Genomic DNA, 25625 nt, shown 5'->3' with positions numbered 1-25625 from the left:
AAACTCTCAAGAACTTGTCATGCTACTGCGCCCTTGTTTTACTTCGCCTCAACTTTTTTGGAATGTTTACAAAAAGCAAAGTGTTTCCTGGGGGTGAAAATGAGAGAAATATTTTCCAGTTATGATCATGGGTCCAGGAAGTATTTAGTTGGGATAATTTAATACATTGCAGTCCAGAACAGAGCATTAACAGACTTCATAAAAAAATGATCTTTTTCCTCACTTTGTCACCGTTTCTTTTTAATATGAATCTTTCATTCATAAACTGAAACTCATTTGGGATGTGCATCAAACTCATTGGTCAGAACAAAATGAGACTGTATCCATCAGCAGTTCTATTAATTCTGTGCTACTGAAAACCATATTGAGGTTTCGTTTGTAATGACCTGCTGGTTATTTAAAAATATACCTGCTGGTATATTTTTTTTAAATTCCAAAGTATATACAAACAGTTCTCAGTATTTGTAAAGGGAAAAGTATATCCACACTGTTTCGATGTTATACTGCATGGAATTGTTCCTCAAAAATATATCTGGAAAATAGGTAAGGGAGTCATGAGAAATTGATTGGCCAATATATGATGGGCATCCTGGTATTAGTGACAACAGAAGAACGCAGCTGATGTCAGTCCTTACAGCAACCCGTTACATTTATTACCTGTTATAGAATGAAGCAAGTTCTATTTTGCAAAGCGCACAAATATTCATGATTGCTTTGATTAGCATAGGCTAAATGTGGTTTTGTTTACAATCACGTCTGTGCTATGAAATGTGTACTAAAACACTGAACAATAGCACCAGAGAATCATCTCCTTCAACAGCAAGATAAATCATAGTCCTATACTGTGACAGATATAAAACCCTCATGGGTATTGAATTATGTGATTTATGTAATTGTTGCAGAAAACAGAATGAGAATGATACTGTGTCACTATAGAAGGTAATATAAATGAATTAGAGGGATAATTCTCCTAGCCTTCTTCTTCTGCATGTATTTGAGACATCTTCTCAAGACAGTGAATCAGGAAGACGAGTTCAAATTGTTATATTGCAACGTGTTTGTCACTTGTCAAGACCTATTACTGCATATTTTCCTTACGTGTTCTATAATTCAGTCTAAAACTAGGTTTTAATAAGGGTCTGCTTAAATCTATCCTTTAGTATTCAAGCCTGTGACCTATGAGCTTTTGTAAATATAGTTGGGTTATGAATTAACTGATATACTTTCCTTATACACTCAAAATCAAATATCTATGCAAAGTTATTTTCTTCAGTGGTTCTTTTGCAAATAAAGGTTTGATCGATGTGGGAAGACTTCACTATATTTTTTATAATAGATAGTTAGAATTTATAATATATAGTTAGAAAAACTATTTACTGTTGTTTTGTTTTTGGAGGAGTTGTGTGGGTTTTTTTGTTGTTATTTTTTTAAAGCAAGAACTTTTACTTGAACCTCAGCGTTTAATGAGTTTGAGAAATTCCTATTGCAATTGTTTCAGCTCGGTGGCTACCAGAACTACAATCATGTAATAAACTCGGGATAAAACAGAGGAGCAGAGGAATACACAATGTTTTCAGAGAACTAATCATTCACTGTCGTTTATCTGCTTGGGTTTTTTATTTGTTTTCATTTTGCCAAGAAAAGAGTCTATGCTTATAAATCTAACATGCAAAGAAAGAGACCTTGTTGGAGTTTTAAGCAGAAGCTGCTGCTGTAAGTGGGAGAGGTCTTTAAAGGAATTTAAGGAATGATGTAGAAAGTATCCCTAGTACGCCAAATTTAGGATGTCTGTGGAACTGAGTTTTAAGTAGAAGCCTTTATTTTAAGGCAGCTCAAGTCTTATGCATATGAAGAGTTTACTAAGAAACATTTATTGAATAAAAAATCATACAGTTCAACTGCAATTTTAGCTCCTAGCTAGTATTTCATGTCAGAAAAACTTGCTGTCCTTCATTCTTGTCACAGTGAGTACTTTTTTTACCTTAAGTACGTACGTAACATGTAAATATAATGCTTTTCCTATCACTAGGATCATCTTGGTAGGAGAACTGTGTAGCTGTGTTAAATTTGCTGGTGGGCAGCCTGCACTGATTTATTTTTTCATTAGACAAGAGCTGACTATGGCAGTATCTCAAATGTTGCCTTATAGAGTAATACTCAACATTCACATGAATGTTTCCAAGTTTGTTTCCTTCCTGAGGATTGTTATTTTGTGCTTTGAATGACTGGCAGCAAATACATGTAATTACGAGGATAATTTTCATATATGAATCAATTTGTTTAGGTTTTTTTATGTGCTTTGTTGCCTGTGGCAGGACAATTTCAAGATTGGTTTTGGAGGTAAAATCCATAACGCATTTGACTTGTGCAGTGACTGTCAGCGTGAAAATTGTGAAAAGAACAACAACTATTTGCACTTAGAGGCTCACCTTGAGCCCCAATTGGCACCTCTAGTGTCCAGAGACATTTCCACCCTTGGAAGCAGCCCACACAAATCCTGTTTCTACACTGTGAGACTGAGTTTTTGTGTTGCTGTGTGCTCTGGTGTGAGGGTGCATGGGTTTCTGAGCTGTCAGGATCTAGCAAGTTGGCCCTTTAAGCTGCAAAAGTGTCATCTTGTGTGTGTTGCCTGTGGGCAGCTGGCTTTGGAGAAGGCAGTCCCAGAACTTCACCTGTGTTGTGGGGGAGCTGCAGAGCCAAGTCCTTTGCTAGTTTTTAAGTTAGTTGATTCCCAGAGACCAGAAGAAAGCTCTTAGGGTGAAAGTAACTGAGACAGCTGAAGTAGTAAACTCCCTGCTGACCTCCATGGCCCACTTTTTGCTGATGATGACATAAACCAATGTATAAAGGGAGTGCAAGAATGCTAGCTGGACCTCTGTTCTCACTGGACTCCATTCAAGTAAGCTCCAACCCATTTCTATGCACAAGGGAATTGGGCAGTGCAGTGCATGCTCCCAGGGTGGACTGATGTTGGTTTGTATGACTTAATAATGACATCTAATAATTGAAGAAAATAAAAGTTAAAAAGTTTGTATGGTAAGAGTTTATTTTATGCCCCTTTAATGCCATTCCCATTATAACCATTTTTATTCTTTGTCTGTTATTACACTATGCCTTTTTATAACAGTACTTTTTTTGTTTGTTTCACTGTTTTTGTATGTCTTAAGCCTGAATACTTTCTAAGGAGGGTGAAGATGAGGTGCGGGGGGGAAGGGAAAGGAGACATCAGGAAGCAATAAATCAGTTGTAATTGTTCTCCTAGGAGCCAGGCTGTCTAATGGTGTGAAAAAACACAGCCCTAGCTGGGAGGTCAGAGAATGAATACCTTTCTGCTGGTGGTACAGAAATAGGACCATTGGTGCTGTTCCAGCCCACCTGAGATGGGGAAATTGATGGATGTTATGGAAGCTGTGATAGCGGTCAGGCATGGTGTAGATCCTTAACCCATCTACGATTTCTTTACCATTTCACTTGAAGGAGTGAAAAGATGTTTTTTTCTCAGTTTTTTTCTGAAGGGAACTTTTCTTTGTACTTACAAATTATGCATTTAATTTTCATTCCCTCATGAAGTATTTTCAGGCTTTAAATATCTGTTGTCATGTCTTCAAACTGCATTATGCTTCCTTCCTTATATTTCTGGAATCACTTGCTCCTGTAGCATCCGTGTTCTCTAGGTGTCCTGTACACTTTAATTTCATAAGTAAATTCAGTTTCAGTCAAGACAGGTATTCAACTTCTTAGACTTTGACAAGTAGACTTCTGACTGGTACCTTTTATTTAAAGGCTGTAAACTCTCAGACAGTGGTGTGAAAAAAAGCCTTCTATTTTAGATATTTATGTTCTGGCTCTGATCAGACCTCACAGTTCAGCAGAAGTAGCAGAATTTCCCCAGTTGCAGTACAACAATCAAAAGAAAACAAAGCAGATAGCTGCCTTTCTACAGACTTGAAAAAAAAAAAAACAGGCTTTGATACATTTCTGTTACAGTTTTAAGTGCTACCTGAGAATTCTTTCTGTCTACCCACCACCATGCACCTTGGGACAGTCTTTCACCTTGTTAAAACACTGCCTGCACTTCTTTCACGACTTTGCGTGCTGTGGTATTGTCTACTTCTGCTCCAGTGCAGGTCTACATATCTGCATATCTGACTGCGTCTCTGCAGCTCAGCTTTCAGGATGAGACCTGAGCTGGAACAGCCAGAAAGCTTGAAGTTTCCTTTTTACCAGGCTTAGGAAAGTCCTGAAAATTACTAGGAAAGACTGAAGTTGGAAAAATCACCATTTAATTATTCAGTCTCCATTCCATGCTGCTCATTTCACCTTCACTGCACTGCCTCCCCAAATCCCACTGCTGAATTTAACTTTTTTGCATCTGTACACTCACTGGCAGCTGTCTGAGACCATTAATTCTGTAAGAGTTCCTTCCCTGGGCTTTTCTGTTCTGTATTTTCAATTTATATAATTCCAGAATAAATCATTAATTTTACTGTAACAAACTTGACTGAAATGTAAAGTACTATTTTTCATATTCACACATTCAGTAAGCACTAGAAAAGCCTTTTGTAGACTGGACTGTGATTCTGGGACAGCAAGCCTGCACCATTATGAGCAGCCTTCAAAGGAAAAGAATATGAGCATATACATACGTCCATACAAATAAACCCACATTGCTTTTGCACTTTGTAATTCTGACCACAATGCAGGATGAACACAGGAAGATGAAGAGGAGGAACTGTTTAGGTAGGAAATCTGCAGAGAACACCGCTTTCCTCATGAGAATTCTGGCTTTTTCACCTGATCATTGGCTCAAAAAATGGTAAGATGAGAGGTGAAAAAAATGAGGATACACTGAAAAAGGAGCAGCTTGCAAGCTGCCAGGTTGTGAGCACTGAGTTTTGCGGTAGTCATAACCTAAGTGAGCATTCTGGTAGGATCTGAAGGAAAAGTAAAGCCATACGCTTCATAAAAGGTTTTTCCTTTTCATGCAAGAAGGAATGACAAACAGTAAAATCCTGTATGTTATGAACCAGTAACATAGTGAAGAAAATTCCCTATGTTTGATCTGAGTAGCACAAGGAACATTTGAACCTTCTTACGATGTACATTAGCCTATTTTGAGAGATCTGTTAACAAGAACAAGGTTGGGTTTAGAAAGAAGTTCTTCATTTTGGTGGCTACATCTACACACTTCAGAAATGTTTTTCCAAGTTTCAGCTTGTTCTATGGAAAGACTTCCTTGCCAAAGCATTCAATTTTGTCCATTCCTATTTTAAAGTACTGTAGTTTGTAAACATTTAGCACCTGCCTTATGAAAGTTACATGATATGTAGAAGAGAAATCAATGCCAAGGCAGAAAGAACAGTGTTTGAAAGCATGGATGGAACATACCCCATTCAGCTTTTTAATATATGAGTTGTGGAAGCAGGAGGAACATTTCAGTGTTTTCTTAAGCTAAACCACAAGAAGAGAGACTCTGTAAAAAGAGCAAGTAGTGCTTCTCAAACAGCTTTATTCTCACTTCTAACTGCAGCCTCTACAGTTTGGACAAAGCACGTCTGAAAACATGAAAACTGAGAGCAATTTCAGCCACTGACAAATCAGTGATTGGTTTTCATAAAGAAATATGTGAGTTGAAACAGAGGAATAAAGAACTGAAATGGAAAATCTTGGTCACGTGCAGCATTCGGGAATAGCTGGCAGGCATATTGTTCAAACCATTTATAAGCTTATCAAGCACTACATAAAAAATCAGGTCTTTTCTATCTATAGCTTCCACTAGACAGCAGTTCCAAAGCCCATTTTAACCAATCTGTAAAATTTCCAGCCTCTACTGCTTCATCACCTGTTTATATCTGCATGGTCCTTTGAAAGACAGTCACAGGTGTCTTTATTCCTCCCTTATTTCCTCTACTTATTTATAGAAGCATCTCTCCATATGAGCTCACACACTTACAGACATCATTACTGGCATGAATGTGGCTATTTAGGAAGGCACAATGCTGCTGAGGCTCATGGCAATAATTTACCCTGATCAAAGCTCCTCTAGTCTAAGGATTTAAAGAGCTATACTGCATAACATTGCTGCTTCCATCCAGTTTCAGGGCTATATATTTCTTCAGTTTTGGTAAGTCCTATGCGGTAGGACTGATAGTTCACTAAATCACAAAATGGACAGATTTACTACTTTTCCTTTTATGTGGAACACTATTTCTCAACTACGGATGGCTTGGGATTTTTTTCAGACAAGGCTGAATAGAAAAGTTGAAATGCAAGAAAAAAAGCAGACTGTGCTGCTCTCCAGTCATGAAAGTTCTGCATTTAACCAACAGACAGGGTGTGTTTCAGGTTCAGAAAATTAGGTTTAACTCATTTTGAATTTCTGAAAATGGACTCATTATCAGCATGCTTTGAAAGGCTTACAGAGAAGCACTGCTTTTATTTTTCTCTTCTTCCATTGCATTTTTTTAATTTCAAAATGCTATACACTAAGATTCCTGAAAGCCCTTTGCGGTGCAACTGTATTGTTTATGAGAAAAAGATGAGGAGTCTCTATTATGCCTCAATTACTATGTAATTTTAAAATATGAATGGGACAAGTAGCTACACTGAAAAATGACTTGGGTAAAAAATTCCTTTTTCTGTTCCCATCAGTAACAGGCATTTTCACATGTTAAAAGGAAAGAATTCCAATGTTTTTTTGGTTTGGTTTTTTTTCAGTTCGAGTTTTTTTGTTTGGTTGGTTGGTTGTTTTTTTTGTTTGTTTGTTTTTTGTTTTTTTTGCTTATCATGTTTTTAAAATAAAATATTTCCTCCTGAATTACAAAGCAATGGTTGAAAGTACCAGGAATTTTATCCATGTAGTGCTGTCATTTTTCTACAAGACACATTAAATGAACAGTGATATATATGAAAAAATGAAAGCACATATACACATATGCATACAAGTGGAGTGTTTCTTAGTGCAAAAGTAGATGTGATTTCATGCATATGAAGCATTAGAATATCATGCAGATGCAGACACAGCCAAGAAACTTCCAGGTGAACTTTGATAACCAGTCACTTTGTATTTTGCTTTTGTATTGTACAAAATTCCAAGTGACTGCACATAGAGCTTCAATGACCAGACCTCCAAGGCAGTACACCTCTCTGTTTTTATTGCTGCTATGTTTCTTCAAAGCATTCAGTATTTATTCACATCTGGCATTTCTCTGTTCATTGCTTGAACGAAAATAGCTCAATTTGATCAGTGTCAGATGTAGAGTGGTTGTTTCCTTACTAAGTTTAAAAACAAATCTGGTTTTAACAATAGATTTTCTTTTCTGTAATTCAGATAATGAATGCAGCATGCAATAACACATTTTCTGAAAGATGCAGGAGGATTTTTACACTTCCAAGGAGAAAATGTAGATTAAAATGACAGTCTTTTCTTCTGTATCGATATCTGTTCTCTACTAAGTATGTGCATATTCTTGTTTTTGTGTCTAATGTATTTATTCTTTACATTTAAACATTTAAAAAGTATAAATCCAGAACCAGTGTAATTTATGACAGGAGACCTTTGAATCTTTAATTTTGGCAGGAGCCTAAGCCAGCCATAGATGGACGTGATACGAATGTTCCTTACCAGAGGTTTGTTGAACTGGAATATTATTTCAAGTTATCCCAGTCCAGACATAGAAAATTAAGCTTAAATATACTTTATATGCCAAATGTTACTAATGTCTTGCTGGTCCTATGTGTTTTTCCCAGGAAGCCAATTCTGAGTCTGCTGAGACTACAAAATTTAGTTCATTCAAGAAATGCCTAGCCTCACAGCTGATACAAGTCATTTAATTCTGTGATACTGATTCTGTTGACACTGACGATTTGCATAGACGAATATTAAAAGAAGGATGGAGGTCTAATTCAACACACCTTTCTGTTTTTCAAATGACTTTCTCTATAAAGTCAGTCGGTCATCAGTATGCAAGTTGCAATAGGTAGGAGTTCATTCTTCGCATCTGTAGAACATACCAACCTTTGCTTTGAAATGTGGCATGGTTACGATTACCTGCCTTTTTCATCCTGAGGCTCTCTGAAAGTAGTATTTACCTTTTTTTATTATTTGAGGCTCTTAAGCTATCTATCTGAAGTTGTCCTCAGAAGAAAAAGTAAAGAGATCTTACTATATTACGCAACTTATTAATGACAAGTTCAAAGCATGGCTTTTGATTTAAATGATGAGCAATTAATCCACTCAGGTATTTTCACCATACCTCGCTCTCTCCTGCCTCCCTCACACGCACACAGTAACACTGCTATCACTGCTATGAAACCTTTTGCTAACTTACACAGGAAGATTAAAGGCTACACTTTCTTTGTGAAGAGAAATCGTTTCTCTTGGACCTACTTCCAGTTTTTACCCAACAATTCTGATAACCACAAGAGTCCTAAAGCACTTCTTTTTTTCTATTTCATTAGAATAGCAGAAGAGTTACAGACAGTGAATTTCATTTGTTATTTTTCTGGCAAAACCATTTTGTGGTTGGAGATTATGCAGATAGAAAGAAAAAAAATACTTTTTAAGTTTTGTTATTGTAATAGATACTGCAAAACAAACCCAAATAAGCTCTAAGTAAAGGGAAAATCAGGATTTATTTAGCGATTGCTATGTAGCATCAAATTATTGAAAAGTTAGCCAGTAGAACTGTTATGTAAGTGCTCATCTTGGGTTATTGTGTTATTCCATACTTGCTAAACAATACAGCTTGCTTTGTTCCATTTTGTTTGTACAGGACTCCTAAAATAAGTTGAAGATCCTTTAGAAATGTTCCAAATCAAAGCTCACACATAATTGTTGCCAGGAAGCTGACTGACGCATCCATACTGTAAGATCCTGCAGAGCTCCTTAGCATAACTTCTTGAAATAGTTAACTCTTGGAGAAGCAAAAATAAACCTTATCCTTCCATTTTTAATCTCTGAATGCTATCTTTCTTAATAATCATCCTCTCAGCTACTCTGGCTCCAGTTTTACACCCAGCTTAGCAACAGCTTTGTTCGAATTATATTCCTCGTCCCAAAAGCCTATGTGAACATATTATTATGTTCCAGGACCTGTGCAAAAGTATATATTCCCAGAAAAGGCACAGCATACAGTTTCACTGTAGAAGCATGGAAGGAGCTTTAGGTCTGTCTTGCACTGGACTTCCCAGAACTTCAGTTGCTGTGCAGAAGAGCAGTGCTACTGCTTGGGGTTCATACAGTGGTTCAGTGGTCATTGGTTATTATTAACAAGAGAAACTTCTTGTTTCAGGTTTAAGCTGAGTCTGAGCCAGCTGAGCTGCACTCCCAGGTTTTATTTCCATTTATCGCATATGCTACGTTTCTTATATAATCTTACAGCTGGATTGAATTGCATTTACTGGACATAGATAAATTACCAAGTAATGCCATGGCCATCACCCGCATTTGTTTGACTATGAAATTTGATGACCAACTTGCTATTGAGTAGCAACAATGAATTTCACATAATAAATATCTGAAGGAGGCTTCTATCATAACATAACCATTATGACAGATTATTATTAGCCATCACCGAGTATTGGCAATGTTCATTATTGATGTAATACCTGCTCTTCTACTTGGTTTAGCATACTACCTTAACAGCAGTGGAATGTTAACTGTCCAAATATTCAAAAATAACCCCAATTTTTGAAACCACAACTCACTAAAAAGAAATGTCATAAAAATAACATTACAGTGAGTTTTGTAAACTAAACTCACATTTGAACATAAAGCCAAAACAGACAGATGAAAAGTAATCCTAGAACTCCAGATTCTGTAAATTAAATTCAAATTTAAAACCTCAACATGAAGTCATAGAAATATGGAATTAAATACAAGTGATCAGAGAACAATGGAAGCTGATCTCTCTGGGTCTATGCAGACTATTAGAACGTGAATGACTGCGACAATCATTTCCTTAGTCCTGTTCCTTCCAAACAACTCTTCAGGGACCACTGTGTATGGTGTAATGTTTGTCACATTTGTATCTGCAGTGTTTTGTACATTTCAGTTCTTGTGTCTTCTGAGAAAGTCCCAAGTCAGTCACAGCTTTTCTAACGTTAATGACGACTCATTTTCTCAGTTTTTTTTTGTTTGTTTGTTTTGTTTTTTTTTTTAATTGATGGAAAACTATGATTCTGTATTCTTGTCTGGATGAGGTGCTAAAAGTACATAGAACTGCTTTGTGTTATTGACAGCATAGCTAGGGAGGAAAAAAAAAGAGAAAGAAACAGGAAGATGCCAGAAATAGAAAACAAACAGGACAGAATGAAACTGATTATTTCAAAACCAAGCAATAAACTGGAGACAGAATAAATGGTTTTCATTTCCATCATTTGTACCATATGCTTTCCTAAGAACAATTTTGAAGCTGAATACTGAGCATCTCATTGTTAAATATTTGATTCATCCTTCTCAGATGAACTGATAGGTATTATAGATAGGTATTTCCTGAGAACCATTCTCCAGTCCTTAAATTTCAGAACAATACCTTCAATTCCATAGGTACTTCATATGATGATTTCAATACTAGGTTTACTTTTCTTTAAAAAAAAAACTTTTCTTTAAAAAAAAAAAAAAAAAAAAAAGGCCATAATTCTATTTTTACCAAAATTAGACAAGAGGGCTCTCAACAAAATGCTAACAAGGAGTTTCTTACTTGCCTACTATGTTGCTTATTGTTGGAAAACCCTTCAAAATAAATCACGTAAAATGCAGGGGGTTTCAGAGGCCAAGGGCAAAGGTTGAGACAATGATTTATTAGGCATCATTATAAAGTAACAGACCAGGATCTCCTGCCTCTCAAAAGCGACCTATGCTCCTTCATGCTGTGCTGGTCTCTGTCTTTACCCATTTCTACTCTGGCTTTTCACATCCTGTTCTGTGCAGCCCCCAAGTCCACAGTGCCTTTTCTGCTGCGTACCTCTTTCTTGTCTGGGACGGTCCTTGTAGCACAAAAAACCTAAATTTGACAACTTCAGAAGAATTAACAGCCAAATTGTAAAATATGCTGAGTATCCTTTCCTCTTGCTAGTTTGGGAAGGACTGAAAGAGCTTAGTGCTTTATAAAGCTGTATGGGAAGAGCTGCAGGATTATTGTCAAAGGGATTTTCACCATACAGCAGCTGCAAAATTGTTCCATGAAGAAAAGTTTCATTAATTATTTCTCTTTAGAATAATTGTAGCAATATTTTAAAATTGTCATAACCATAAACCATCTCCTCAGTCAGTTTATCTTTTTATTTGTTTTTATGCTCCTGTTAACAGTGCATCTTCTCATTTTTCAGAGCCAGCCATAAAAACATAATGCTGTGGTATTTCTGGCAGTGGGCAGAACGCAGTCATTTTACTGTATGCTTTTATGTATCTACAGATGCAGCAGCTTGAGAGACAAGTTATAGATGCTGACCGCCAAGCAGAGAGGGCTTTTCAGCAGGTACATCTAAACTGAAAAATACCTTCATTCTCTCTGTGTATGCAAAAGTTACCGGGGGAAATTCAAGAAATTGTTACTCGTCCTGAGTAGTGCTCGAAAGGGAGAACACAGCTTCCTTTTACATCTATTGGTTCATCTTCCTAGAGATGTCCTCACACTTTCCTTTGGTTGCTGTACAGTTCATTTCAGTAAAGTCAAAGAACAGAGCAAATTCAGAACAGATGCATGTAATGAACTTCTTCACTGATGCATGTTGAGTCATTGATATGTGAGTGGAAATAAAAGGAAGAGTGACCTATTTTAGAAAAGCTTTAAAAAATAAAATGAGGCTACCTAATACAGTCTCTAGGATTTTTCTGTGCTGTTTGTGATTCTTGTGAAAGTTCTGCCAAGTAAAGGATGAGACTGTGACTAAATATTTAACAGAAGTTGACTTTTGATTCCAAATGGCAGGTATATCTACTGCTGACACTTTATGAACATCTGTGTGTTCCCTAAAAAATCATTCTTACTGTGGGACAGACAGAAACTAAAAATTGTAAGAATAAAATTGTTCACGTACTGATTTGGAGTCAGAAAGTACTCCTGACTACAAGCCAAGTGTTCTATAGATGCTGTTTAATAAGCCTAAGAATGGCTTCCTATACCTAAATTGCACCCTCACATTGGCATTTCTAACAGGGTAGCATGACGAACTGTCACATTTCTTCTCACATAAAGTCCAGAACCTTGCAGGATTACCTTGAATCTAAGTGTAGGGGCAACTTTAACCACCCACTTTGTGATTGAATTATTACCTTTAATGTGGAATATTGTTTCTTAAGTTTTACATTTGACTTTCCAAATAGGTGCAAGTTATGGAAGAAAAACTAAAAGCAGCTAATGTTCAAACGAGCGAATCAGAAAACAGGTTGTATAAGAGATGTCAAGATCTAGAGACCTTGGTTCAAGATAAAAACGATGTAATACAGAAATTGGAGCAACAACTTGAAGAACAGGTTAGAAATAACTGTTACAAAATAAAAGTATCAATTCCACTCTTAACTATGCAAAAGGAAAATAGAAAAGAATTAAGATCAGTAAAGGACAGGAAAGCTCAGAATTATATCTGTTGTTTGATTACAGAGTTTTCCATTAAGAGTGTACGATTTGAATATGACCGGTTCACTTGCAAATTATGCTCTGGCTTCACTTGAGAGAACAGGTCATTTTTAAAAGAGCCAAGATGTCATTCCTCTTCTCCTCCTTTGAAAAGTTTTCTATTTTCCAGAGAAATAGCAGCATCCTTGATGGGCCTATTCTTTGTTTTAAAAACTAACCATGTATCTTCCGGGTAATCAGATTTCTTGAAGGAAACTTGACGATTTGTTTCTGAAGGCACTACTGAAGCAGACAAGAAAAACATGCTTGTGTCATTTTTTTTCCAGAAGCAAATAAGACTGCAAGAAGCAAAAATCATAGAAGAAAAAGCAGCTAAAATAAAAGAATGGGTGACAGTCAAGCTCCATGAGGTATAACTCTTGCTACAATATTTATCATGCAGAAAACTGACCACAGTCAAAAACACATTTCCCAGTTCCATTGGTTGGTACTTCCACGAAAGTTGGAAAATGAATTTAACAGCACAAAGAATGAAAGCATCCATGTCACTGAACTTCTGACGTTTAATAGGGACAGCCAGGATCTCTGGCTCCTCATTCATAAGGGTTGAGGATAGAACCCTTAGAACTGCTTTCTGGCAGTGTCAAATTTAGCTTGCTTCAACAAATGCCTAAAGAGCGAATCATAAAAGCTGAACAAATCTGCTAGGGCAGGAAAAGGACTCATTTTTCTATTTTCCAGTGCCCACTGGACTCTTAGTCATAGTTTCAGGGGTGCTGGCTCTATTCCCAAAAGAGACCAGCTGTCTCCATTGGTTCTCTTGTGGTGAGATAACCATCTCTACCCGGCCTAAGGCTGCCGGTTTTGGTATGTAGCTGTGCTTTCTTCATTTACATTTTTAGAATTTTAAACTGCCTACAATCATTAAAGCGTTACTCTATTGTAGTTAACTGGAAATTGTGTTCACTCTAGTTAAAAAGCAATTAAATTATTTCTTAAGTTGGAAACAAGAAATAACTTTTATAATTAGTCTGCAAGGGGAGTTTTTAAAATTATCTAATATAAATACAATTAAGTTCAGTTAAAATTATCTCGAAATATTTTGGACAGATGACTGTAACTCTTTACTTAGAATCTCAAGGTAATTTCACAGCAGTGGCAAGGTGTTACCCCACTGGAAGGTGGAATTGATGGCTCCTTATCTGTGGCATTGGACGCCCAGATTCAAATCTTTTTTCGTAATTCAGAACAGAGGCTTGAACCAATGTCTCTTCCTTCCTAGTAGTGGCTATGGCAGTGGCTTGGTGGGGTCTTCTTCTTCCTGTAGATATTCTGCTCTATGTAAACGTTTTGGTATCTGTTTTTTTCTAATCCTTGCTTCAGGATGGCAGGAGATTTCAGCACCATAATTGCCTTTAACTCTTCTGCTTTCTCTTGGATTTGCCAAATGGCATCAGATGTAATTCTAGCCCTTTGCTTTAATGAAACATGATAATGCAGATTTTTTCTTAACTGATTGGGCTTTTTAAATCAGTCTAGGTTTTTCTTGGTTTTGGCAATGCTTTTAACAGAGTAAACACAGTTATTCAAATCATCATTGCAGGGAATTTCATTGTCCAGAAAAAAAAAACAAAACAACAAAGAGATGCAGAGACTGGCATTAAGGGAAACAGCAGATTGGAGATCAGTATTTGAAATAGCTTCCCCTTAAGAAAGCAGAAATGCAGTGCAAATCTTAAGTGTGTAATGACTAAAAAAAGTTTCACCAATGGATGAGATTAAATTTGTGTGCTTTTAGTTAGAGGTGGAAAATCAGAACCTTCGCTTGATCAACCAAAAGCAAATCAAAGAGATGAAAACAGTACAATCTAAACTGCAAGGTAAATGTACAAGTTTATTCTTAATTTCTCTATATACAGCATATGTCTTATTATACTTCATTAATTTGTGTCTCCACATAATTAAAATCTTCCATAAAATCACAAAGATTTTATTATTAATTATCTGACTTCATAGTGACTGTATATACAAATGTTAGGCAAGAAATAATTTATTTTTTCCTGAAAAGACATGCAAGCAAAGCACAACTGTTATTTGCTGAGTGAATGGGTACTTTTGTGTTATTTAAGAGGCTTTGCAAACAGTAAGATTTGACAGGACTTTTGTCAGATCTTTGCTTTTCTTTCTTCATAGGATAGGCGACCTTAGCACTGTTAAGAGATTGCTGAACGTCAATCTGTAATTGCTTTTCCACTAAACGCTAAGCTGGGAATCAGAATTCTGATTTCTGTAATTATTTTTGGTAATTTCTGGTTTTTGTAATTATTACATTTGACTGCAGTGATCCCAAACCTATTAACAAGGAATTTCTGAATTACTGTTGTTCAGAAGCTACAGGCAAGAAATCTGTTACTTCAGCACAAAAACCTGGAGAATGTCAGCGACTAAGCGGTTTGACTTTTGGATGCTTTTCAAACAGAGCAAGAAGTCCTCATCCATCTCCTAAATGTGAAGAAATAAGCAAGTCTTCATCAAAAGAACTGGACTACACTGAAAGCAAAAACACGCTAGGTATTTAGTCACCCACATTCTGTCATTTTATTCTGACACACTTGGAAAAGTAAAATCAAGAAGTGTGTACAGCCATTTACCAAGTATGTAGCAGTACTCTCTCCCTCTTCAGTGCCACTCTCTCCTATTAGGAAGAAATCTTTGTGAGCGTTAGAGTCTCAGAAATGCTAACGCTTTGCTTAGCAGCACTCAGTGGCCAACGTTGTACTCCAGGTTTGCTGCACAGCATGTGGAGTTCTTTCTATTCAAAGAAGGAAAAAGTTTCCTCATCAGTTTGTACAATATCCCCAGCAGCCCCTGAAGTCAGCAAAATGATGCGCTGCTATGTTATCACAAACATAAGCAATTCCATTGCAGCTTACTGCTTTTCCTACTCAATGAGAAGTCCGGTAAGGAGGCTATCACTCCTAATCTGGTCTGTCATTTAGGTCCCACTGCACTGTTACTGATCTCACAATCTTCTTCACAGTTAGTCATGAGATCCAAAATCACAAGTTGATTTCGATGGAAAATCAGGAACTGAAATAGATCCTGTTAGTATTTTGTCCACTTATATGATACCAAGCTCATTGTAAACATGCATATGTATGTATTCATTTTGATAGATGATGAAATTGAAGAAAGATTTTTTCAAAGGAAGGAATAAGGAATAAAATTTTAGGCTTGATGAGAGGAAAATATATTAATTTTAGTGACTTCATTAATTTCATCTGGACCTATTATAAAATTCATATTCGATCCACTTTAACTTCATACAGCTATTTAACTTTACTAACTTTTCTAGTTATCTTTATAGAAAAGTCCTAGCTTTAGCATCTGTTTTAACTCAGGGAGGGCACACAGGCCTCATTGACATGCTTTGAGCTATAGCTGTCTCGTGCAAAATCAGGTAAAAATGAACAGCACAAGCAAAGCTATCTTTAACATGGTGTCTTTCTCTGAACATTTTTTTGTATGCAACTCTTGTGTATCTTCAGCATTCTTTACTGAGAATACAGTAAGTGCTAGCAGGAGAAAATTCTATATATAAAGACTGCAGGTATGCTCAGAGTATTTAGTTTATTAGTAAAAGTCTTCTATCAGTCTTGTACTCCAATTCTCTTTAGATTTTAAAAAACAGTAAATGTTTATGCCCTCTTAAACCTTTGTTTTGCCTTTTTTTTTTTTAATTATTATTATTTTCATACATATCTAGTCTACTTTAATGTTTGGCTCCACTCTGCTCATCTGTACACGTATTGCCACTTTTAGCTTGACTAGAACTCTGAGTAATGTCTGTTCCAGTTTCTTGGTAAACATTATTCAGTTGCATTCAAAGTTCATTATAATACTTTTCCTAAGATCTATTATTTACACTATTGAAAAAAAATAAAATGTGCTTAGTTATTTAAAAGTATTACCTATTTACTACTTGCAGACACAACAACAAAGCCCTTTAGCAGTCAAGTTTGCTAAAGCAATTTTCTTCTGCTCTTTGTATTTGCCTTCTAGAGAAGGATATCCTGGAAACTACCTCTGCTGGTTCTGCACATGAGAGCAATAAAGGTCAGAAGTCATCGCAACAAAGTTCCTCAGGATCAGAGCAGAACAAGAATGTGCGAAGGAGCCGTTCATCCAAAGATGTAGACAGTGACATGTCAAAAAACTCCTGCACCACTGGGAGTGACTGGAGCTCAGATGAGGATGGAGGAGACAACAAAGGACTGAAATCCAGGTGTGCATCCACCCTCTCAAGCCACACATCTGAAGAGAATGCGAGGTACAGTAGAGTGGGGAGTGAAATGTATTTGACAGCCTCAGATGACAGTAGTTCTCTATTTGAAGAAGAGAGTTTGGGTGTTCAGAGGACTCAACACAAAAAGCTGTACTCCTGGCAGCAAGGGTCCCAAAGAAAAGGTCAGAACGACCCAGGTGGAAGGTGCAACTCTGACTTCACAAGTAAGAAGAAAGACCTAGACAGTTCTTCAGATGAGCTGAACAAGAAATTTCAGTCCCAGAGACTAGATTATTCATCCTCGTCCAGTGAGGCAAACACCCCAAGTCCAATTTTAACCCCTTCTCTTGCACACAAACACCCAATCCGAGCAACTTCTGCAGGCTCCCAATGCACAACACCATCAGATTCTCCCTCAAATTTGCCACCGCCAAAGTTACGAACTCCTAACGTGTTCAGTATAAATTCATCATTGGCAAAAAAATATTTAAGTCAGCCTCAGCTGAGTTCTGATAGAATGTTTGGTAGAAATAGAAATGCTATAAGCATGATACGGCCATGGAGACCTCAGGAAACAGACATTGATCAGGTGGATGGAGAAGACACAGTTATTTCAGAGAAAATGGAGGTTGGCTGTGATGAAGGAGTGTTTACCTATGACTGTACTGAAGCACAAGATGCTGAAGCCCAGGAACCCTGTGATATGACAAAAAAGGTTGCTAGCAACAAACCTCCAACTCCACCATTACATCGATTTCCTTCCTGGGTAAGTGTAATGCTTGACATTTTTCCTACCACTGAAGCTAATTCATTTCATGCTTCTCTTCTATGATTTTTGTTGACTGTAATTTTCCTGCTCACTGTTGGATGACAAGACAGAGCCTTACCATAACCAAAGTTAAGACAACAAACCCAGAAGCAAGTTTGGTTTGAACCACAGCCTTTGAAAAACACAGTCAGTGTTTTTATAGATAAGACTTTTCCTGTCACAGCTGAGTTACAAATGTATTTTAGCGTACATTGAACAAGATAATGCTTGTGAATGTATTTGTTTATTTGAATACCAACAGAGTCTGTAAGTGCTGTTGTCAATGCTGTTACTATAACCATTTTACCCCTAACAATCTAGACAGTATTGTTGGCAATGACTATAGATTATGGAAGCCACTGATCACTTTTCCAAGAAAAACTTCAAAACCATCAATCAGAAAATTAAATGGATATTAATATTTCTGACTCAAAATCCCAAATAAGCTCCATCTAGACTCACTTATTCCTTAGTTCATTTTAATGATTCAGAGGTGAATAATGTGTTGAAGAAACAGTTTTTCTATAGAAATATTTTGGTGCATATGTTTTCATTTTTTAACACAAAATTGTTGAAATGTTCCCTCTATGATGGCATTTCTCTGTTCTTAACATGCAATTTTCCATTAAAAAGTGCTTTTACTATTGGCACTTTGGCCCCCAGTATCTATATTTTTTTAAATAAGTTACTTGTATGCGGTAACCATTGTGTAAAAAAGAACAAATCAAATTATGGGTACAGTGACTACGGTACACAAAACAAGGATGCATTTCTCAGCTGCTACTGATGTCACCACTTCATCAATGACCTCATATACAATATTATCACGTTTCTACTAACACAAAGACTAAGAGTCTATGGGGAGGCTAAGCAAAAGAAAAGCAATTGTTTTAATTGTCTACCATCAAATTCATTCTGCTTTTATGTTAGGAAAGCAGAATTTATGCTGTAGCCAAATCTGGGTTAAGGATGTCTGAAGCTTTCACCACAGAATCCCTTAACAAAAGTAAGTGTTTTTATTGCTCATTGCCTCATGAACAAAAACTTCCTTCTTATGATTGTTTATAAGAAAGGACCAAATGTGCCATGTTTATTTGATATATTTTTATTAGGATTATCTCTTGTATAAAACCTAGAAAATCATTGATTATCTTTACACTGTCTTCCACTCATATTAGCTTGCCTCTTGACTTTGTGCTGAATCATAGAAACATTAAGGTTGGAAACGACCTCTAAGATCATCTAGGCAAACCACCCACCTATCACCAATACTGCCCACAATTTGTACTTACTTAATGCCAGTTTTCTTTGCCTTCTCATTTTGAAGGTTCTATACCAGGTACCACGATTAAAGGATTATACTTTTAATTTAAATAATGTTAAATAGCGATGATTATGATTTATTGATACTCCTTAAGACCATGATAAATTTTAAATAACTGTACATTTTACATCCACAACAAATGAAGAATAAGATCACTTTTTATAGCAGAGCTGTACAGTGCAAAAGATAACATGAGAATTTGGTAAATTGAGGGGTAACTTAGAAAGTGCATTTATTTAATATGTTTTTTGTTTAGGTGCTGCTTTACTAACTTCATACTCCATATCTGGATTATATACATCTCTAATATATAAGAACATGACAACTCCTGTCTACACCACTTTGAAAGGGGTAACTGTAATCTTTAAAAATGTAATGTTTAAAAAATGTTTAAAGAACATCTTAAAATACCATTAGGCATTAAAACACTATCAGGAACTTTTCACATTTGATGCTACCATGCCAAATGTGTCTTAAGATCATGGTTATTGACTGTAGAACTCCATAAATAATGAAATTGTCAAATGGCTGGAAAAAAAAAAATTGCTGCTTATAAAATTCTACCAATCCAGGTCAGTTTTTCTAAAGTTCCTTGCTGATTTTTCTTTTCTCAAAGTCTTGTTTATTAAACAGAGCCACATGGTGTGCATGTGTGTGTGTGTGTGTGTGTGTGTAGAAATGTCTTTGTATCAGTGCCAAAGCTGTTTCTATGCAGATAGCCAGCAGTAACTAATCATAGCATTGTTTATTTTTTGGCAGCTTTTTGTGATTTGGAAAGACCCATGCTTTGAGCCTACATGAGTTTTAAAGTGTGGGAGTGGTTGAGGGCAGAAGGAATTCAGTTCTGTGTTTATACTTGTGTGCCAAAACTCACAGCCTAAGCAAGAGCAGTATTGAATGCCGTAAAGCCAGCAGTATGAAGAATTTACTGATAGCTTTTACACAAGATATCAAAAAACACTGTGTTAATTTCTGCAGAAAGCAACTCAAATAAGCAACAGCCCGTTTATAGATGAGTCATCAGGATCAGAGGAAGAAGAAAGTTCTCGGTCCAGCTCAAGGACATCTGAGTCTGATTCTCGATGCAGAAGTGGACCAGGTAGCCCTCGAGCTATGAAACGAGGTAGGCAAAAAACATAAGAAAATGGAACTCCTTGAAAGCTCGGAAAGTTGGGCAGTTTGCATTATGTTTTTAGAAACTGATTTCTTCATTCAACAGCACGGACATCTTAAATCAAGTCTTTCATCTTAACTATCAAAGCTCAGATCTATTCAAGCAGGAGAAAGGACAGCTCAGGGTAGCTCCTGTTTATTGCTGTTATCATAGATAGCTGCTTAAGGCAGTAACCTACTAGCTAGCTTTGTCATGAGGGAAAGGTGATTTTAACATTTAAAACAACTGCCCCATTCAATCTATATTTTGTCAAGTCAGCAACTTCCTATGATCTTTAATGCTGTGTAGATCAAAAGACCTAGAAAATAGTAACTGCTAGCAACAAAAAATACGTACTCATTTTTGTAAAATAAACTAACAGTATAAGGTAATCAGAAAGCATGTGTAGAAATTCCCCCAGCAGAGTATTTGCTTCTGTCATCTCATGCAGTGAAGGGCTTCTTTCCTTTTCTTTAGTGATTGTTTTAAGGTCCTGTTTCAAGGATTTGAAATCTGAATCCAACAGTGTCCTTGTGTGCAAAGCAAATTCCATAGGGGTAGGTAGGCGTGTGTTTTTCATCTCTGTAATGAAAACAACATGCTTTGCTACATGGGAAGATACAGTGCTTCCTCACTGGGTAACTGTATCAGTATTATCTCTCTGCGGATTTCTTCACTGGGTGAAGCAAGGGAGGTAACACTCTAAGATCCTAGTGAGACCCTGTATTAAGATCCTCTATTATATACTCCTTAGAGAAATGGAAAGCAGCATTATTCAGTTGTGCCTGTTATACATGTTAAAAGCCCAGGAATTAAGAGTTCTGCTTACATCACACTTGAGCAGACAAATACATATGGTGGCTCTCTAGAAATGTTTCGGTGCCAGCCACACGTGGCCTTGAGGCCGATTCATTTCCCAGCTCTGCTTGCTGCTCTGTGCATACAACCTTCTTCATCCTTCAGAGCTCTCCTGTCCAGCTTTCTCAGGGCAAGGTTATGCAACCTTCCCAGCCTGACTCTTCTCCTTCAACAGATTTCTCCTGCAAGTCTCGTTTTTTATGTAAGGTCAACTGAAAAGAAGGGCCTATCTGTGTTAGTCCTGCTTCCAGTTTTGTAGTTACAGTTCTGCTACACTACTATGAAAAGAACCCATAATTCCTGCATCCTTGCAGTTCCATTTTGGTGAGCAAAAACCAATACAGTAGCAAATGAATCTCATCTCACATGTTTGCACAATAGGAGCTAATCAATCAGCTAAGTTCATAGCTGACTTCACCCATAGTTTACATCTGTGTCTGTAAAATGAAACTTTTCCCTTTGCTCATGCTTTCTTCTCCAGAACCAGCCCTTGCACTGCTTCAAGCATGGAACGGTTCCTGAATCACAAAACGTGTATCTCTACTGAGTTCACAAAAAAAAAAAAAAAAAATCTGTGCAGTCACAAATTTGTCTAAGAGCATAATCATCTTGCTACATATTTGTTATTAGAGATCTTACATGAGAACAACAAACCTGACAGCCAAGGTGGCAAGCCAAAACAATAATTGAGAAAGGCACTTCTTAAATAAAATCAGCAAATAAGTTTGGAAACAAAGGAAAGAAAGCATCTACATTTCAATCTTGCAGACTAACCTTTCAGAGTAGCACACTGGTTGGAAGATAAAGCTTCACAAAAGAACATGTTCTGGAGTAATTTCAGTTCTTATTGCTGATTCACTAGAATTGATAACAGGGTGCATTTTTTTTTTCCTAGGATGAAAGCTAATAAACTTAAAAAGAAAAAAAATCCTGAAATGCGAAATTCAGATTCTCAGAAAGTTTCCATGTGAAACGCAAACTAATTACAAAACAAAGACAGCCACGTGCAGCTTCAACACAGAGCAGATCTTGAACTCAGCTTTTTAGTGCCCACGCACTTACGTGGCAAAACTAGATACTAGGAAAAATTAGGGAAAGTCAGTCTATTTAACTAAAGATCTTGCATTTGTTTGGATTTATGCTGATAATTTTGTTTGCCCACAGATCCTATTCAGATATTCTTTCTGCAGGGTTATTATGTTCCCATTTATTTGTTGCATAATAAATAATACAGAGAAACATCTCTCTTTTATCTCAGGTGTGTCTCTGTCTTCTGTGACCTCAGACAGTGACTACGCTATTCCTCCTGATGCATATTCAGTAGACACAGACTATTCGGAGCCAGAGCAGAAACTTCCTAAAACTTCTTCCTCATCTAGTGATAATGGAAAAAATGTAAGTATTGAAGATCTGTAAAGAAATTTACCTGTGTAAATTTGCATTCAAAGAAAGCTACGAAATCCCTGTATTCGGTCTTGCCGATTCACAGACTGCCTTATGAGTACAAATAGTAAAATTTATCAGAGATGCTAAACATGTAAAACCATTATAACTGAAACAACGCGGACAGTTATTCTGAGCTCTCTATGTCACGAATGGAAGTAGGTAAACAACTCCAGAAGACAATTCAAAGCACTTCAGATGTTTATTATAATCTGACCTAAAGGGTGGTGTCCTGCCCATGGCAGGGCAGTTGGAACTTTAAGGTCCCTCCCAGTGCAAGCAATTGTTTCTTGGAACCAGGTCTGGCACCAGATTGCATTCAAGATGGTAAAATCTGCTTAAAATTATTCTTTGAAGTAGCTGGAGGCATTAGTCAAAATCCTTGTGCAGTAATCTGTTTCTATAGCTTCCTCATACTGGGAAAATGACTTCAGGCAAAGTAGAGAAATTCTAAGTAAAGCAGCATGAAAGGATAAATTAAAGAAACCAAGCAATTACAGGATATTGTTCTTCCCTACAAGTTTTTTAATGACCTGTGTTAATAGTTGGTGTCTTGGCATACAAGTGGATTGACTGACGATGAAAATAATTCATTTTAAACTTTTGTCACTGAGCAAAACTCTTCTTCTACTGGTGTACACAGAGAATTATACTCTGAATTATGCTCTGAATTATACTGCATTGTATCTGCTCTGTAAATCAGTCCCAAAATTTAGGGGGAAAAATGATAGATAATACTAATTTGTTCATTGTTTAATATAAATAATGAGAGTTAAATCAGGAATCATGTTCTTCATTCCCTTGTATAGCTCTGAGCAAATCACTTACTCTCCTTCATGTACTATAACTGTAAGTAGGGATATTTTTAATTAGTTATCCCATATGCATGACATTGTTCTTAATTGATGCTCATAAAAATATTGTCCTTGGAACAAAAATCTCATAAAATACTTTTTTTTTTTTTTTTTAGTATGCTTTTAAGTTATTAAAATGTCTGTGTGTGTATTTATACCATTCCTCTGGAGGATATAGAAATACTAGTGTACTTAACTACTTTTTAATCCAACTTCTAAATAATCAGGAACCTTTGGAAAAATCTGGCTATCTGTTAAAAATGAGTGGTAAAGTGAAGACTTGGAAACGACGGTGGTTTGTCCTTAAAGGAGGCGAATTACTATACTACAAATCTCCAGTAAGTACACAAATAAGTGTCACTGATTTGCTGTTTCATATTAGATGGCTTTTACTGAGAATCTAAGACTGCTAGAAAGAAAAGAAATGCACTCCTAGTGTGTGAGTTGTAAGGGAGCAATTCAGGACCCAGTTCCTTAAGAGGCATACAAGGTCCTCAACGTTTACATAGGAAGTATTTATAAAGATTACTGCTTAAGCGAGTTCCATAATTAATTATTGATATTTATTGATAGATTTTAAATATATTTTTTCCATTCCTTTCATACAGAGTGATGTAATTCGAAAGCCTCAAGGTCAAATTGAGCTAAATGCATCTAGCCACATTGAAAGAGGTGATGGGAAACAAACAATCCAGGTGCCTGCTTTTCTCTTTTTTGTTTCTTTTTTTGGGGCCTTATTTCCTGCACTGCCAAAGCATCCCGATCTCTGTTGCACTGGAAGTCCACATGTGGACTCGGAATTAATTAGTGTTCTTCACTTGAAACCTAAAGAATATTTCAGTTACAGAAAGGAAGGGTAGAGATGCCTGGGTGTAGTGTTGTCTGTACTGCTAAAAAGGTCAGATTCTTACCTATGAGACGCGTTAAAAAAGAGCAGTCTCGGGACCAGACATTGGGATTGACTTGTTTGTCTGAAATTAGAGAATCAAGCTTTCTCAATTCTGCTGTCCTAAAATCTTTCAGAAGTCTCAGAAATCACGGCTCTGCCTTGTCTGCCTGGCCGTTGAACCCTTTTTTAAAGAAAAATACTTTGGAGAAATAACGCCCCAAAGTTGTGAGGCTACATTGGTAGGATTTGTTAAAACCCCCAGACCGTGGGGTGAAACACAACGTTCTTAAAGCTCAAGTCTCTTCTGCTACTTCACAGCTTACCACAGAAAAACGAACATACTACCTGACTGCAGATTCTCCAAACATCTTAGAAGAATGGATCAAAGTACTACAGAATGTTCTTAAAATACAGGCTGCTAGTCCACTTTTTATACAGCCTGAAATCAAACCAACCATGAAAGGATTACTTACAAAGGTAACAACACTTTTCTCCTCCAAATGTGCTTGATTTTATTAATAATATCTAGATAAAAATGGCACTACGATAAAATAAATGCAAGCAAAATAGAAATGTTCTGCTTTTCTAGTACTTTCAGAGTGAGCAATCCAGGACTACCAACCCCACCTACTTCTGGCTGTTTGAGATTTAGTTTTGTTTTTCTCCATCTTTTTAATTCACTAAAAGTTGTTGAGTATTCCATTTGCAATAGAGAGGTATCCTAGTTTAACAGTTAACTTTGACAAATGCCTAAGTTGCAGTAGTTAATTGACCTAATTTATTTCAGTAGAGTGCTCATTATTCAGTATTATTCATTGAGAAACGTTATTTCAAGATAATAAGAACACTACATAAAAGGAATATTTCTCTTTCGGTTCTTTCAATTCCTCAGCTTCCATTCCCATAGGTCTGATGAAAGGAAAAACTCACTCTGGCTTTACCTGGCCTTGGACCAAGCATCTAGTGCTTTAAATCTTATACCTTTAACAGAGCTATGCATTTTTAATTATTTGTCTAGTAAGGTAGAAAGTAATTTGAACTAAGTCATTCATTCCCAATATCAGCAGTCCAGAGACTATGAAATGCAGACTATATTTTTTCTGACTGTGCTTGTACTTAAGGGTCTTTAATTTCAGGTGAAACATGGATACTCCAAAAGAGTTTGGTGCACCCTAGTTGGAAAAACTTTATATTACTTCCGTAATCAAGAAGATAAGGTAGGTCCCTTACTTGTTTCCTCAGCTAAGATCTCCTCAGCTAAAATGGTAAACTAACGTTTTATTAATATAATATTTGCCTATGTAGCATATTACCACTTTATCTTAATTACCAGACATTCAGACTTTACAGATTCTCAACTGGGAAGGTTTCCATCTAACAGACTGTATTACAGGCACATCCATTGGTCCGCTTCTGCTATGGGACCTGAT

The 25625-nt window shown here is 36.6% G+C and overlaps 2 protein-coding genes across 2 annotated transcripts in view; one reads left to right on the top strand and one right to left on the bottom strand.

The window, feature by feature from the left end:
• THADA (THADA armadillo repeat containing) overlaps nucleotides 1–25625 on the bottom strand; it is a 211502-nt gene that overhangs the window by 161909 nt on the left and 23968 nt on the right. The window lies entirely within an intron of this gene.
• PLEKHH2 (pleckstrin homology, MyTH4 and FERM domain containing H2) overlaps nucleotides 1–25625 on the top strand; it is a 51406-nt gene that overhangs the window by 6643 nt on the left and 19138 nt on the right. The window contains exons 3-16 of the mRNA XM_042826222.1: nucleotides 11418–11480; nucleotides 12329–12478; nucleotides 12908–12991; nucleotides 14380–14461; nucleotides 14970–15152; nucleotides 16644–17632; nucleotides 18605–18680; nucleotides 19255–19349; nucleotides 19977–20121; nucleotides 22268–22404; nucleotides 23534–23644; nucleotides 23915–24001; nucleotides 24514–24672; nucleotides 25332–25412. Of these exons, the coding sequence (XP_042682156.1) occupies nucleotides 11418–11480; nucleotides 12329–12478; nucleotides 12908–12991; nucleotides 14380–14461; nucleotides 14970–15152; nucleotides 16644–17632; nucleotides 18605–18680; nucleotides 19255–19349; nucleotides 19977–20121; nucleotides 22268–22404; nucleotides 23534–23644; nucleotides 23915–24001; nucleotides 24514–24672; nucleotides 25332–25412 (2442 nt within the window). The remainder of the gene's footprint in view (nucleotides 1–11417; nucleotides 11481–12328; nucleotides 12479–12907; nucleotides 12992–14379; nucleotides 14462–14969; nucleotides 15153–16643; nucleotides 17633–18604; nucleotides 18681–19254; nucleotides 19350–19976; nucleotides 20122–22267; nucleotides 22405–23533; nucleotides 23645–23914; nucleotides 24002–24513; nucleotides 24673–25331; nucleotides 25413–25625) is intronic.

Source organism: Centrocercus urophasianus, unplaced genomic scaffold (assembly GCF_019232065.1).
Source record: "Centrocercus urophasianus isolate 14NV4802_14NV808 unplaced genomic scaffold, USGS_Curo_1.0 seq_10, whole genome shotgun sequence".
In the NCBI taxonomy this organism is placed as follows: Eukaryota; Metazoa; Chordata; class Aves; order Galliformes; family Phasianidae; genus Centrocercus; species Centrocercus urophasianus.
This window is presented reverse-complemented; position numbering and strand designations above follow the sequence as displayed.